This window comes from Cebus imitator, unplaced genomic scaffold, assembly GCF_001604975.1.
Source record: "Cebus imitator isolate Cc_AM_T3 unplaced genomic scaffold, Cebus_imitator-1.0 Scaffold376, whole genome shotgun sequence".
In the NCBI taxonomy this organism is placed as follows: domain Eukaryota; kingdom Metazoa; phylum Chordata; class Mammalia; order Primates; family Cebidae; genus Cebus; species Cebus imitator.
In genome coordinates, this window is record NW_016107691.1 from 1,131,961 (window position 1) to 1,149,136 (window position 17,176).

The 17,176-nt window shown below is 39.0% G+C and overlaps 1 protein-coding gene and 1 pseudogene across 9 annotated transcripts in view; one reads left to right on the forward strand and one right to left on the reverse strand.

Moving 5' to 3' along the window:
* The window catches only part of ENOX2 (ecto-NOX disulfide-thiol exchanger 2), a 283,137-nt gene that overhangs the window by 240,649 nt on the left and 25,312 nt on the right, over window positions 1-17,176 (forward strand). For all 9 annotated transcript variants that reach the window (XM_037731045.1, XM_037731047.1, XM_017507503.2 and 6 more), the window contains one exon: window positions 6,252-6,366. In XM_037731045.1, the coding sequence (XP_037586973.1) occupies window positions 6,252-6,366 (115 nt within the window). The remainder of the gene's footprint in view (window positions 1-6,251; window positions 6,367-17,176) is intronic.
* LOC119468095 overlaps window positions 16,317-17,176 on the reverse strand; it is a 9,755-nt pseudogene continuing 8,895 nt past the window's right edge.

Consider the following 17,176-nt stretch of genomic DNA (forward strand, 5'->3'; position numbering starts at 1 on the left):
AGCTATACATACTAGTGAGCTAGAGACTCTTAGGACCTACAGAGAACTGAGATATTTGCACCCTATTACCCGATATTGTAACAGAACTTCCTTGGCAGAGTGGTGATGATAAAGTACGTGACCAACATGACTTTCCAGGAGCTACATGCTTCATGATGTGACTTGTAGACTGTAGAAATCCCAAAAAATTCTTCCTGCTTGTTTGATTGAATTAAAGTAAGGTCCACCTTGAATATCTCAAATCTTGTTCAGTACAACAGCTGAAAGTGGGAGATAACTCATAACCTTCCTCTGGTATTGCATTCCCTAAACCTAAAAGATCTCTTTCACTTTATATTGGTGCCTCTTTAAGTCATAGTTTGTTTTCATTTTCGTCCTTGTGGTTTTTTTTGTTTTGTTTTGTTTTTTAACCTCTGCAAACTTTTACTTGATAGCAGGCAACTATGAAGACTAAAAGGAGGTATCCTGTGGGAAATAAATAAACCATCCTCTTAAATTGTCACTGCCTCTTAGCACCTCCTGAAAATCAGAACATCTCAAAAACTTAATCAGCTAGGCTGGCTTATTTTTGGCCTAGGCATCCAAGCTACATACAACTCATAAGCCAAGGGTTTCATGAAGGTGAAAGTTTCTGATGTTCAACTTTTTTACCAGTTGCATCTGAGAACAAGTCAACCAATGATATTCTCATGTCACAAAGTACTTGTTGCTTGTCTCATTGACATCCTTCTACCAGCAGCCAACGTGGTCTTACTCTGCTGAGAGAAAGGATATAGAGTATGAAGAAAAAGTTTCTACCTTTGGGGAGCTTAGACACTGCCTTTTGTAGTATATCTCAAGCAGACTAGTTTATTAATGAGCCTTTTTCATTGCTTTACTTTCCTGATTTATATGTATATGAGGTCCCTGCTAACACAACTGAAAAGGGTATTAGGAGAAGGCTAAAGTCCCTCCCCTTACTAAAAGTTGGTTTCTACAGTGACCTTACTGGCAGTTCTGTGTATTGTAGGAACTCTTTTTCTACAGAATCACTTAAAACCTATGTGTTTCTCTCTAGCTGGCCTAGATTAGAAGCTAATGCTTTGATAATGTATAAAAACTAGAGCCATAACAATAAGCCCTAGGACATACACTCTTAAATCCTCCCTCAGATGAGGTTTGACACCATTGGGCTAGAGAAAAAGGGACTTGATGATTGCTAGTATTCTTGTAAAATGAAATACTGTGATTGCCAAAATAACTTTCTTTCTAGAATTACAGGCCTACCATTTCAAACTCTGAAGAACCGTTTACAGATAGATATTCAAATAATCCGCATACCCTTGGTTTAGGATCCATCTGCACTAACACCAGTTATTGGCCTTCAGCCATCAAAAAACATCTAACACAATTTGGATCAACCTAATTTGTATTTCCACTATGTATCATGCAATAGACATTAATTAAGAACCTGAGTTTGTACTTTGCTTCATTATATTAAATGATATCTCAGAATCAAATTTTTACATAAGTGTAGAAGCTATCTCCCTATCCTCTGCTTCTTCCCATTCCCTTGTCTGATCCCTTCTCCACCAATGTTCCTCTTAATATTGAAAGTCTTAGGCCAGGCACAGTGGCTCATGCCTGTAATCCCAGTACTTTGGGATGCTGATCCAAGCAGATTGCTTGAGCTCAGGAGTTTGAGACCAGCTTGGACAACATGGTAAAACCCCATCTCTCCAAAAAATACAAAAAATATCGGGGTGTGGTGGCCCACACTTGTGGTCCCAGCTACTTGGGAGGCTGAGGTAGGAGGATCGCTTGAACCCAGGAGGTCGAGGCTGTAGTGAGCCATGATCACACCACTACACTCCAGCCTGGGCGACAGAGCAAGACCCTGTTAAAAAAAAAAAGAAAGAAAGAAAGAAAGTCTAGGTAAGTAGAATTTTGTTACACATTTAATAAGGAACTTTGATTTTCTGGGAATCATGTTCCTATCATAAAACATGAATAAGATTAATTTTAAGTCCACATAAATTCTTGTGAAACTATAGTTAGATAATTACTGTGTAATGATTTATGATTTGCTTACTTTATGATAAATCAAAAATGTCAGCTGGTATAAAAGTAGTTCTTTTCATGCATTTTCCTGTCTCAGATTTCAGTTTCATTCTATATGAAAGTGCATTGTCCCCATTATAGAGTAGTGTGTGAATTTCTAAGCTTCACAAAAAGTTATTGTTACAACAGACGCAAAGTAATTATAATGTGCTTCCAGAAATCACTAACAGTTCACTGTTGAAATGAAAAATGTCACAGATCTACTGTGGGCAGGAGAATGGTATAAAAACTTTAGGAGGGCTATCTTACCTTTTTTGATGTAGTCTACCAGTGATGTGAGCCAGTCAATTTCAGGTAGAGATTTACAATGCAAATTGCTGAAAAATGTTTCTGCATACCATTGCCACTCTTTTGGTTTCAGCACTGGATTAAAAATGCCAGGATGGGAAATAGAGCAAATCTGGGAGACAGCTATTTTCTTTGCTGTCTGCTCTTCAGTGGCTCAGAGATTTTCTCCTGCCTGCACCTATGTCCAAACTAGGTAGCATGCCTTTCTCAGGTTCATGTCACCTTTTAGCCCTTCACTCTGAAGGTATTAGTTAGGGTTTCTTTCCCAAAGTAGAACTTTTCTGATCCAACAAGAGAATACAGAAAACAAGTAGCTCAGAGATCCAGTGTTTTAAGGGAAAGATTTTCAAAGAATTAAAACCTTACTCCTTATTTTGGGGGATACTGTCACTTACTAAATGTTCCCAATAAGCTTACTTTACTATAGTACCCCATAACCTCTGCTGTTCTCTTTATCTCCCATGTGTGTGATATACTGTACTGGGTATTTCTAGAAGAACAATGATATGAGCCTGTGTTTCTTTGTAGCTAGAAAGGATTGTCTAGTGAGGGCGCTGAGCTCTGCCTCTTTGCCTGCCTGACTGAACAACTTAGGGAAGCATACCCCTTAGTTTTTCTTATCCTTATTTTATTATCAGTTAAAGCAACTGGTGATTCTTATTCCTGAAGTACTTTGAAACATTTAGGTAAAATTCGTTCATAGGCCTGTTATATTTCTGGGGATTTCTGAGGATGTGAAAGACTAGATAAGCTGTATCACATAGTTTTTGAACTTTTTATGTTTCTAAGAAAAGATTATACTTTTTTGCCCAGCTGGAAGCATAAAGATGTTTTGTGGATGCTGAAAAGCTGGAGGACATGTCTTAGCTCTCAGATATTCCTACCCTGGGACATTTCCCTAGAAGGAACATACTTTACTCTTCTGAGAAACACAATAACTTTCTTAGGGTTATGTGACATGTTTGTGAATTGAGAGTTGGTCTCTGCTTATACTTTCTAACAGTCTACATTTTTGTTAGGCAACTAGAAAGCCATGACTTTTCCTGATGCAGTAAGTTGTACAATATTCAAATTTGCCAATGACAAACTTCATTATAATCACCTTTCCCCATAACAGCTCTTTGATGATCACTGAAAATCAGACTCCTGAAATAGAATGGGAGATGCTACGTTAGCATCTTCTTTTTCTATTCTTATCAGTCGTGATACTAAATACCTCACTTTTTAAAAAAGATTCTTTTATTTATTTTTAGTAAAAACTTAACTTGAGTTAGAAATCATTACTTTTCCTGATAAAAGGAATAAAAAGGAGGATTTTCGTTGGGTTAATGACTAACTATACCATCAATTATTTAAAAATCCATTTGAAATATATATAATTCCCCTAAATGGAGGCAATTCAGTACAGGCTAATCCAAGCAAGGAATTCTAAGTTCAGTGCTGAGGAGCCTCTGACAGGCATCAATTGGTCTCTAAATGATCACAAGCTGCTTCAAAATGCAAAGTTATTGTGCTTACCTTTTTAAAGTGACTTTTGTCATGGGATCTTGATCATTTTCAGTGTTTTTCATGCCTCCCTGAAGGTCTGTGTTTATATCTTTTAGCAGTTCCCTTCAGCCTGAAGAACTTTCTTCAGCATTTTCTATAGCGTAAGCCTGTTGGTGATGAATTCTTGCATTTAATTTTGTCTGAAAATGTACCTCAGCTTTATTCTTGAGAGAATTTGTCTCTGAATATAGAATTCTGAATAAATGGATATTTGTATTTTTTCATGAACTCTAAAGATTTTATTTCACTGAGTTCTGGCCTTAAATTGTTTCTGAAGGAAGTCAAAGTATTCAAATTGTTGTTCCCCTCTGTATAATGTACTGCTTTTCTCTGGCTGCTTTCCAGAGTTTTCTCTTTAGCTTTCTGCTGTTTTAATATGATGTGCTTTTTTCACACGTATCCTGCTTGGGGTTCACTGAACTCTTTGAATATGTAGATTAATGTCTTTCATCAAATTTCAGAAATTGCCAACCCTTGTTTCTTCAAATCTTTTTAAATTATTTTTTATCTCCTCTTTTTCTGCAGTTTTATTTAAATGTATCTTAGACCTTTGGATGCAATCTCACAAGGTCCCAAGGCTCTGTTTTTTTAAATATCTATATATTTCTCTGTGTTCTTCAGATTAGATACATTTATATTGCTCTCTCTTTAAATTAGCTCATTATTCAGTCATCTATATTCTACTTTTAGGCTTGTCTGGTTATTTTTATTTCAGATGTCATTTTCTAGCTGTAGAATTACCCAGATGTGATAGTTATCAGACAAGGATTACAAAGCAGCTATTATAACTATTCTCAGTGATATAACAGAAATGTGCTCATAATGAATGAAAGGATAGGTAATCTCAGCAGAGGAATAGAAATTTTTTTTTAAAGAATCCTTGATTCTTTTCATTTTTCAGACAAAAGAACTCTTGGCTCCTTTTAAACATTTCTATTCCTCTGCTGAGATTTTCTATATTTTCATTCATTGTATTTTCTTTACATCATGAGCATAGTTATAATAGCTGCTTTAATTTCTTGTCTGCTGAATTACCACATCTAGGTTATTTCAGGGTTGGTGTCTGTTAATTGTCCTTTCTTTCAGAAATGGGCCATCTCTTTCTAGTTTTTATGTGTCAAGTAATTTTGGGCTGTATCCTAAATATTATGGCCATTATTATATTGTGAAGACTCTGGATTCCGCTATGTTCCTTCAAAGAATGTTGACTTGGTTTTCTTTTGTTTTAATGGTCAATTTACCTGGTTGGATTCGAGATGGGAATTCTATATCTTGGATAGAAGCTTAGTTGTCATTTCAGTTCTTTTAGCCTTAGCTGTGCTGTTTGGAATCTTCCTTCTGCTTTCTTGGCTCAGGTATCATGCAGACATTTGAGCACATCTTATATACAGAATTTGAAGTTCTTTCCCCCTGCCTCTATTATCTTCTTTCTGGGATTCCCTTCTTATTTTCCAGTGGCAGTAATTGCCCTGAACTCTCCTTGAGTTCTTTAGGCCATAAAGGCTATGGGTTTTCTATTAGAAATTTAGCCATCTTATGAGGTGCTAACTCTGGTCTACCCTCAGACTAAATGGCCCTTCAAAAACTAAGAGACTCACCCTATGCTCTTCCTTTCTTCTAAGTGTCAGCTTCTCTTCAGAATATGTCTACCTCAGATGAAATGGCCCCTTAAAAACTGAGAGACTCACCTATGCTATTCCTTTCTTCCAAGTGTCAGCTTCTCTCCAGATATGCCTGCTTTTGTTCACTCTCCAATATCATCAAGTAGTTATGGCTTTTGTTTTGTGTTTTGTCCAAAGATTATGGTTATTATCCATGGGAGGGTTGGTCTGGTAGAATATTCCTCCTGAAAGCTCATCTTTGCTGTAATTTCTACAACTACAAAAACTCAATTAAGAGTTATGTTGAACAAAACTATAAAAGAACAGAGAAGAGGATGGCAAGCAGCAAAATTAAAGGGTCCAACATGGGGAGGTGAAAGTGGCAGAACCCTTAAAGGAAAGTCCACAAGTCTATGTAAGAGGTAAAATGTCTTTCATGGCCAAAAGTACTTTCTAATACGAGAGGAATATAAGAATCATAGACTCCTAGAGCTCTTGGTCTGGAAAGAAAGCCTAATGCAAGACAGAGTGTAACCAAGTCTGCTTTGTCTGAGACTGTTGTACTTTCAACATGCCTCTTTGCCTTAAGAGTGTTTGGAGAATTTTTTTCCTAATATGTGAGAAAAAATGCTGCTTTATCTTATCCTCAACTCTGTTCACATCCTTAACATTTTCAAGGCATTCCCACCTAAAAAGCATACCTCTTAACCTTAGGAAATTCGCAACATTCATAATGATGAATTAATGGGAATCAGGCGAGAAGAAGAAATGGAAATGTCTGATGATGAAATAGAAGAAACAACAGAAACAAAAGAAACTGAGGAATCAGGTAAAGATAATTCTGTTTTGTTATTTAACAAATGTGTACTTGCAGGCGAGATATTTTCTTTTTTTCTTTTTTTTTTTTTTTTTTGATATTTTCAAACCTATAATACCTAGTAAGGTATGAACACCAACCCATCAGTCTGGATACCAGCTAGAAATAGTTGGTGAGGCCATATATGTACACATTGGCTGAATATCAGACCTGTGGCTACAGGATTTTCTGTAATTTTCATTTGCATTGAAGTGCCTAATGAAAAGTGGACTTTATTTTTCTTTTCTTTTTTTTTAAGATGGAGTCTTGCCCTGTCACCAGGCTTGAGAGCAGTGGCATGATCTTGGCTCACTGCAACCTCCACCTCCCAGGTTCAAGCAATTCTCTGCCTCAGCCTCCTGAGTAGCTGGGACTACAGGTGCACACCACCATGCCCAGCTAATTTTTTATATTTTTAGTAGAGACATGGTTTCACCATATTGGCCCAGCTGGTCTTGAACTCCTGACCTTGTAATCCACCCACCTCGGCCTTCCAAAGTACTGGGATTTACAGGCATGAGCCACCGCACCCAGCCAAAAGTGGAATTTCTTTTCCAAAAAACGCTGGGCATTTAGGCAGCTCTAACCTAGTATAGTCAGAACCTCACTGTTAGACAGAGGTTATGTTATAGGTCCTTAGTGGGACCCACAGGGCAAACTTTTTGAAGAATAGGACAATACCCCCCCTTCAATTTCATAATAAAGTATCTTGGATGGGAGAATTACCACTGCAGATAATAAAATAGCCAGAAGACTACTCTTTTCAGGCAAACCCTTTCAGACAATCTTAGAAGTTAAATTATAGGAAGATACAGTGGAAAAGGCACTGGACCTAAAGTTGAAACATCTGAGTTCTAGTTCCAACTCTGTCCTTCCTGACTTAGGAGGGACTTCTTCCCCACTGAGCCTCAGCTTCCACACTTGTAAGAAGTACATTATAAAAACCATCTAACAGCCAGGCGCGGTGGCTCACGCCTGTAATCTCAGCACTTTGGAAGGCAGAGGTGGGTGGATCACCTGAAGTCAGGAGTTCGAGACTAGCCTGACCATAATGGTGAAACCCCATCTCTACTAAAAATACTAAAAATTAGCCAGGCATGATGGCAGGTGCCTGTAACCCCAGCTACTTGGGAGGCTGAGGCGGGAGAATCCCTTGAACCCGGGAGGCAGACATTGCAGTGAGCCGAGGTCACACCATTGCACTCCAACCAGGGCAACAAGAGGGAAACTCCATCTCAAAAAAAAAAAAAAAAAAAAAAATCTAACAGGGATTTTGTGATGGATAAATTAGTTCATCCATTTATTTAATAACTATTACATACTAAGCACTATGCTGGAGATTGGAGATAAGTTGTATGCTGTTCCTGCTGTGTACGTGTGTGTGTGTGTGTGTGTGTGTGTGTAAAAGAGAGAGAGAGAGAAATTATAATTCAAATCTGAATTTCCTGGTTCCAGTACTTGTATAGTGAAGTCAGCAGCTCTGTAGCCACTTGAGTGGTCTTAGAATTTTTACTCCATAAACAGAAACTCTGAAGGAAAGAAAAATACCAAGTCAGAATTTTAAAAAGGTATTCATTAGCTGTTACACTTGAATATTTTCTATTTTTGCCATATGTTTGAACCCTAAACATACAAACTGCTATCTATATTGAATATACCATTTGTAATCAGTGGTTAGCTAGCATTTGCTGTATAGTCAACTAATTACTGCAAATAAATACTGTAAGCTTATAGCCAAAATAAAGAGTAGAATAAGAATTGAGCTATTCAAATTATTTAAGCGTTTATATAGGATGTTTTGTAGCTGATTAATCTTTCACTTGTATGATTGTTTACACCTCAGTATCTACAGTATTGTACACAGTGTTTATCCAGTGTTACCATGAAATAAATGCCACCATAAGTTTGAGCATCCACTTGATAAATTGCTGAGTTTGTGGAGTTATTGGGGAAGGAGAGGGGCGAATGGGAGATTCAGACAGTACGTGCTTACTAGGGTTATATAATTGCATTTTGCTTCTGTATCTCTTTTGAGTTAAAAGCTGTATTGGCTACTGCACAGAGTCTTATTCATTTAGAGACTGGAAACTCCCTGACAGATCATCTTATAGCTATTTTCTTTCCTATTCCACATGCCAGGATGCTGCTTTGTCAAATAAAGCTATCTACAATAGACTTAATGGAGCTTACCAAATAGCTTTTCTCCCAGAAGGTTTCAATTCATTTTAATTCAAGGACTTTTGTGCATTTTTCTTCCCCTCGGTTGTATCTAATTCTGTTATCTCGCTTCTGTAGTACTCAACTGCAGAAATCCTGCTCAATGTGAGTCAGTGAATAGGTCCTCAGTTTTTATCTAAAGCGGCTACATGTTTTAGCTATCACTTGGTTCCAATTAAAAGCTTAAGCAACTAGATCTCAGAGTTGTTTTTCGCGCCCCCCCCCCCGTCCATGCTATCAAACTTGAATTATAGGAAACTATGGCATGCTTCTGGTTAAATTTTACTTCCCGAAGAAAGTAAAACCAGCCTAGAAGTCTCAGTTACCTTTCCTTGGAGTGCCACAAAATTTCTATTCTTTGAGAGACTCCGTATTAGCCAGCCCATATTTGTGATACAGTACTTTAAATACTCTTTCCATGGAAGAAAGGACTGATGTACACAATCTGTTGAAGAGAGAGAATTACATCAAAGCAAATCATGGTAGTGTAAAATTATTTCATTATCTTGTTACCCACAATGGAAAGTACTGTACCCAGTAAACATAAGAAAAGCTGTTCCCTTTCAGCATCCATCTTCTGCTCTTTACTTAGACTAGTGGTTCTCAGACTTGGTATACTGAAGAATCATTTGGGTTACCTTTTAAAATTCAGGTGTCGAAGCTGCAGAATCTGATCCAATATGTCTGTAATGGGGTTGAGGAATCTGCATTTTCAGCCATCCTAAATGATTTCAATGCTGGTGGTCCAGGAAGCACATTTGGAAAACATTGACTTAGACTAATTCTCCTTCATTGTTCCGGCCAAAGTTTTTTGTTCCCTTGATATTAATCTAATCTCCTTCTTCCTCCCTGACCTTTTATTTTCCATTATTTCCACTTTAAGAGTTTGGCCAATTAATTAACAAGCACTATGTCCTATAAGCTGATGGAGATAGAGATATAAATATGTGTAAATCCACAGAAAATTTTAGAAATACCACTTGCTGCTAACATGGAAGGTACTGATTAGAATGCAGCGAGGCAAGAAATATCAGGTGTAGACCAGAGTTGTCACAGTAAGTGAAAAATTGATCAGGTCCTTGAAAGATGAACAGGTTTAGATGATAGGAAGGAAGGTAAGAAAGCAACTTGATGGTGGGAGGAAAGGAGGGAGTAAAAGCATTGGGGGGACTCAAAGAGGAAAATAAGCATGATGTTTATAGGGGGATAAAAGACTGAGTAGAGTAGATGGGTCCAAATTATGGAGGGCGATGAATGTCAACCTTACACTTCGCATAGTAAGCAATATGTCACTATAAGCACATCTTGACCACGGCGCTAATATGATGAAAGCAACATGAATTATACATTTTAAGAGATAATCTTGAATTAAGAGAATCTAACCAGACACTTTTACAGAACTGAGAGGTAAAATGATGAAGGGTAGGACCAGAGTGAAGGCAAGAGGAACTGAGACAAAAAATGGTAGAAGAAAAGGAGGCAATGGATTGAATGAGATTAAAGATGCTAGGAGTCATTTTCGAGGAATATACCTAAGTCTTGAGTGCCAGATGGATATAGATGATGAAGAAAAGGAAAGAGCCAAAAATGAGTCTGTGTTTTCTAGTCTGAGAGGTTGGAGGCCTGTTGGTTATATTGGTTCGCTAGAGATGTCATAACAAAGTACCACAAAGTGGGCAGCTTAACTGACAAAAATGTATTGTCTCACAGTTCTGGAAGCTAGAAGTCTGAGATCAAGATATCATTAGGGTTAGTTCCTTGTGAGGGAGAATCTGTTCCATTCTTGTCTCCTACTTTCTGGTGATTTTCCAGCAATCTTGAGTGTTCTTTGTCTGGTAGATGCATCATCCCAACATCTGCCTTCACATGGTATTCTCCCCATGTGCGTGCCTATTCCTAGGTCCAAATTTCCTCTGTCAATACGGATACCAATCATTTCAAGTTAGGAACCACCATAATGACCTCATTGTAGCTTGACTACCTCTGTAAAGAACCTATTTCCATATAAGCCAGATTCCGAGAGCTTCAACTTATCTTTTTTGAAAGGACACAATTCAAACTGTAACAGTGGAACTGACAGAAATGGACTGATGGATGGGACTGATTTGCAGAATATGATGAGATGAACAGCAGATAGTAGGTTATTGAGAAATGGGCAGAAGGGATTTGTATTCAAATTACAGTTAAACAAACTAGAAGGAATAGTAGATGGTAGTGTAGAGGTGTTGGCAGGAGCCCTGAGAATTTTATTAAATGAGTATGAAAAACAAGTGAAAGAACAGCAAAAGGTTGAATACAGAATTTGGGGGACCCACCACAGTAAGGGAGAAGGAAAGAGGAGTTTGCAGAGGAGTTAGAAAAGAAGCAGTTCTGAGAGGCTGGATGAAAACTAGAAAAGAATTGGGTTGTGGAAACCAAGAAAAACTTTTATAGAAGTAAGTAGTCATTGACATTAGTCGGTGGTACAAAGAAAATAGGAATTCAGGGAACAGTGCTGGGCAAGAGCTATATTAGTGGAGTGATAGAGGTAGGGGCCAGAATATATGACATTAATAAAAGAAAGTAAACAAAGACCATAGATCAAGAAGTTGGGTACTAAGCAAAATGAAATAATGAATATTATAAATGGCAACTAGAATCGATAAATTTAACGGTTTTTTGTTGTTGTTGTTCAATAAAAAGGAAGGAGGCAATGGAGAGTATGAGACTGAAGATGCTAGAAAATAAAAGAGTACTTGTGGAAGTAGAATCTTTGAAAAGAAGAAGGGAAGGGATCCATATTCAAATAGAGTTTACTTCAGAGAGAAGAGAGCCCTCTTTCTCTGAGATAAGAGAGGGGATGCTAAAAGTGTATAGGTAGCCCAGGCTTCTCCATACACTAAGAGATAATTTATTCATCACAAAAATGATTTGGAAATGAGACCACGTGGAGACAGGAACTGATTTGGAATAAAAGCTATGGGCAGTGTGGAAGTAAGAAATCAGTGAGAGGTGACAGACCCATCAGCAATGGCCAACATGAGTGTGTATTGATCTAGCTGCCCAGCTCTGCAACTTCCTATTCTCTGTGGCCCAGGATAAGAGAGAGTTAAGTCAAGTGACTGTGAGTTGGGGATTGGCATGGTAAGCCTGGCCAGAGGTTTTCAGGAAGCTGAAGCAATAGAAGGCACTGAGGAGTTTGCAGTGAGATCTGTCTAGCCAGAAAACAATTAATGAACTTGCTTAATGAAGTTGGCCACTCCGTGAGATTAAAAATCCCAACAAGGAAAGAGAGCAGTCTCGGGGTGATGAGAGGCAGTGAGAAAACTGGCAGATGAGGATTCGGTTTGGGATGGGAATTTAGAGATCTAACAGGGGTAACAATGATGTTTCCAGATGCATCCATACTGGCAGAAACCTGATTGCAATGGAGACAATAAGCTGTAGAGGCGAGGAAAAGCAAGGCATTGTGAGGTGGGGGAACCCACTTGAGATTTTTTGCCTGAACTGACCTGCAGCCACCCCAATATGTCTTATTCATATCGTCTCCTGCTCTTTCTTCCCACTCTTTGTTCTTTTCAGCTTTTTCCCTTTGTGAATCACTGTAGCTCAGACTTCCTTATGAGCCTTGAGAGGAATGTTACCCATTCTTCCTTCTATAATTTTGTAACATTTTTAGCATCTCCTGTAACGAAGCTTTAAAAGGGTGGCTGACTCCCTGAATTTACTTCCACTATTTTTTTTCTTGTTTTCTTTGTACCGAGACTCAGGCACTAATTTTTTAATGGCACAAAATCATGTTTGATCTTTTGTTGTACAGAAACATGTCTGGGATTTTGCTGTTAGTGGCTCCTCTAAAAAGAGGAGTTCACAGCTGCCTTGGTACTTTCATATTGCCGTGATGAACTGGCAGCCTTCAGATCTGCAGAACAATCGTCATAAAGAGAAATATTTTTCCCACATAGGAAATAGTCAAAAAGGAGAAGCCAAGAACTAATGATGGCAGGATATGAATACATTCACTGTACTATATGCTCTTTAGTATCAGGACTGATGGATTCACCTACTCAAACATATTATTAAAAGGTAATATTGAACTTTTCAATGTTCTGGCAATGTACAAAGAACTTCAACTTCAGAAATTGGCCCAATTAATATTAAGTCTGTGAAAGGAAAGACTTGGTGTCCTCATTAAAATGACAAAAACCCTCATTTCAGAGAGTGGGAAATATATTTTATAGGTAAGGTCCCTTCAGTAGCATTACAGGTGATCGCATTTTCTTTTGCTTAGTGACAGGTCCAAACTGAGATTATCATCTGGTCCCACGTAGCTGCAGGTATCCATCACTGCTCATCAGCCTGCCCTTTCCCCCAGGACAAAAACAATCTCTCCTCATTTTCTCAGAGGAAAAATATTTTTACATTTAAACTGGAGAATACCCCTCTAATCATTCTCCTAGATCTTTGCCCTTTTCTCTTCTATGTATCTCCGTGTGACATGTAGAACATCAGCATAATTACTGGCCCGCAGTACAAGAAGAAACAAAGGAGGAAAATGAAATATCCCTATTTTGTATTGAGCCATGTGGACTGCCAGAGGACAAACATGCAAACCAAAGCAGAAATAAATAATTGTTAATCTGTAGGAGTCACTTGATTTACAAAGTAACCTGTGTACTATTCAGCCAAACTCCAGCTCAAGATACTGTCCTTGGTGTTGACCCTGCAAGCAAACCAAATATTTCTTCCTCTTTGGCAGATAGTTAATATGCCTTTTTCTATAGAGTTTTGTATATAAAATTCATCTTCACTCATAGTATCTTCTTTTGATGTTGTTGTTGTTAGTGCTTGTCTCATGAAAAGTATCCCAACCACTAGAAGAAACGGCAAGGAGAGATATTATTTGGAGTGTCTGGAATCCAAAAGACACAAAATCTGCATGGCGACAACAAAAATTAAAATAAATAATAAAACCAATCATAAAATGAATATGTCATGCCAAAGATCTTTTATAAGTTTTTAAAACCAAAGTGCAAGGTTTAGAACTATTGTATCAAGATCATTGCATGGCCATCCACAGAAAACAAACGTGGATGCTAAGAACATCTCAACACTAGCAGAAGATATTTCTAACCAGAGCCCTTCCTATTACATTGCCACTTTCTGCTTTTGATAGACAATATGACTATTGCAGACTACATAAGTACATAACAGTTTTAGGGAAACCCTCATGTTCAAGGAATGGAATTAAACCCAGCACCTCTCTAAAGGCAACTTCCCTTTAGGAGTACAGAATGTTTCATGCTAATATGAGGTTTTTTCTATATATTTGTCTTAGTCCATTTTATGTTGCTATAAAGGAATACCTAAGACTGGATAATTTATAAAGAAAAAAGGTTTATTTGGCTGACAATTCCGAAGGCTGGAAAATTCAAGATTGAGTATTTGCATCTGATAAGAGCCTCAGGCTGCCTCCACTCATGGCAGAAGGTGAAGGGGAGCAAGTGTATGCAGAGATCACATGGTGAAAGAGGAAGCAAGAGGAGAGGGGAGGTGTTGGAACTGGAGCTCTGCCCCGAGGTGCCAATGCCCAGCACAGCCAGGTCAGCCTGCAGCATTGAGGGGAACTCGAGTCACCAGGCCACACTCAGTNACTCTTATGACCCAAACACCTCCCACTAAGCCCAACACCACCATATTCGAGATGAAATTTCAATATGAGTTTTGCTGAAGACAAATAAATCATAACCAAACCATAGCAATATTTCATATTTGTAATGCACAAGTTTTTTCCATTCTTTATGTAGAAGATGAATCTTCTCCTTGAAATTCCTTTAGGTAAACACTTCTTTGACCATTTATAGCTAATAATTTTAATGGTTTAATTTCTATTACTTTTCTTTTACTTTCTTCTACCCAAAGTTCTTCCCTATAGGTAATTAAGAAAATTCATATTTTTGTCAAATTGCCTTTTAACTTTCCTATACGTTTAATATACAGATTGTAATTTTGATCAATTTTTATTATTATTTTTTCATATCAGAGTTTGATTTAGTCCTGCTGCAAACACACGGAATCTGAAAAATTTAATGCAAATGGAATAGATTTCTTGGGATCTAATGTTTTAAAAATTGCCTGACAGCTTACCGTCTAAAAAAACGTATTTAAGGGAGGCAAATTATTTTGGGAGATAAGTATAAGAGGTAGTAATAGGAAGTTAAGGAAAATTACCACTACATATTGCCGAAATGTATTGGAAGGCAAATATGGCCCAAAGAAAAAGCTCCACTGGAAAAAAAAACGTTGAATGCTGACCATAGAACTAGCACTCTGCTCCCAGGTCAATAATTTGAACAAAATAAAAAAGACCTTGCTCAATCCTGAAGTTAGTAAAGGAATATAGGAGAGTTGTGTGTTAATGTGACTCCCGAAATCAAAGAGCAGTACTATTCAGTGGGCATGATATCTCGATCTTAGGATCAAATATTGTAGACCTTGGGCCAGAGAATCTGCATTACAGTAGAAAAATGGGGAACACTTTATGCATGTGGATTCAGGTCACACCAACCTACATGTGCAGCATTCTCGGAGCCATAATGACCATTCTCATCTGCCACTCAGGGCAGGAGTAAGACTCCTCTTGCAGTGCTCTGACAAGTTGGGTTTTTCCTTCTTTGCAAATCATAGGGGAACTAAACATTTATACCTGTTACACCCCCAAAGCTGAAAGCAATAAATAATTAACACATACAGCAAGCTGCTAGGTGCATCTCTGTTTAGTAATTGCCTCAACATTGGGTTTCCATTGACAGAACAGAGGAGGTTGCCTCTGACTTTCCTGAGGCTCCCATTGTACCCTGGCTGAGCAGCCCACAGTTAATTTTAAGTGGCAAAAGAAATGAGAACAAATTCCTCCAAGACGAGAAGGTAGATTTCTACTAAAACAGTGCTCTCCATAGGGCATATGAGCACATTCAACCACCACTAGAAAAGAACGTGAGGGCAGGCACACAGTGCCTACTGCTAGAAATCTTGCAGTTAGATTAAAATGGAAGAGTGTCTGAGTTTTTAGATAATTTTAGACATCAGGATATCACTAACAGGTTATGTTCAGGGGCTATGCTTGATACTGTCGAAATACAAACAAAAATAACTGCCTAGAGAGAACATCGACATTCTAAAAGACAAAACATTTTATCTGGGTGAAGGGATGACTTAACTCCTGAAACTGGAGAACACAGAACAACAAAAATAATTTCCTTGAACATATTTAACTAGAAGGGCAAGGCGTTTTCCTACATAAAACATTGTAATTTTCCCACTACTCCAAAGGAATCCAATAAATAATTTTTTACAGTGAAAAGGCCTGGATCAAACCTAGAAGTGACACCAGCCCCCGATGAACACAAGTCACAGGTCCCTGTTTAGGTCTCAGGGTCCAGTCGTCCAAGAATGCCAGCACTGCCATGAGCCTGGCCTGTGGTTTCATCTTTCCCAAATGAGACCAGCTGGAGCGTCCAAGCTGCTTTACAGAAGAGTTCCATCTGGTAAGCCCGGGTGGTGAGTGAAGCCGAAGATGACAACACAAGAAGTGGTCAAAGCCAAGGTTTCCTAGTGCTGTCTTTGTCTTCTTCCCACAGCCTGGCCTGAGCGCTGAAGCTGGGCCTCATGAGGCAAGTTCGTCAGTGAGGCTTCCTCACCCAGGCTGGAGCAAGTTCACTGCACCCCTCATACAGGGAAGAGCTCAGGCAGGCTTTCTTCATAGCAGTACTTTGCTATGGGGTCCCGGTAGGTGTTCTCATGTTGCACGCTCTGAGATGAGGTCCTGCATTTGGCCAGGCACAACTCCAAGTGATCTTCGACTGCCATGAAGAGGTTGTGGAATGCCACAGCTGCCCAGTTGAGGAAGTGCTCCAGAAGTTGCTTGCTGGGCTGCAGGCAGCAGGAGACACAGTGCTCGGCAGCCGCTGGACGAGCAGCCATCGCAGCAGTACTGCTTTGTGCTAGGGACGTTACAGCAGCCATTCACAAACGTAGTGGAGCCCATCCGTGAGGAGGTAGGGCTGACAGCAACTTGCCTTGAATGGAGTTGCGACGCTGATTGCTCAGACGACTGCTGTTGCCCAAGTTAAACTTCACTTTCCACGGGATGGGCTGATCATGGTCTTGAACCTGCAGGGGATTCCTATCTCTCACTGCCCTCTCCTCTTGCTTGGAGGTGCTGCTGAGGAAGTAGACAAGCAACAGCCCAAAGATCAGAGCGAGAACCCACCTCTTTCGCAGAAGCCGGCGCCACATCGTGGCCGCCAGGCTCACTATCCCAGTGCGAATGTGGGGCGCGGCGGCCGGGCACAGAACGCGGCAGGCCCCGCCCTTATGCGCCCTGCAGTCCAATCCCTCCAGGTGGGCGCGGGCCCCAAGGCCCGCGGCCCAGTCCGCTTTGATCCATTTTTAAAATGTCTCTTTTTCTGGGTTTTGTGTTCTGTTAGTAATCAAAAAAGTTATGAACTACAAATGTTTCCATTAATTTGGCTTGTAAACAATAGAAACTAGTGGAATCTTTTTTTTTTTTTTTTTTTTTTTTTTT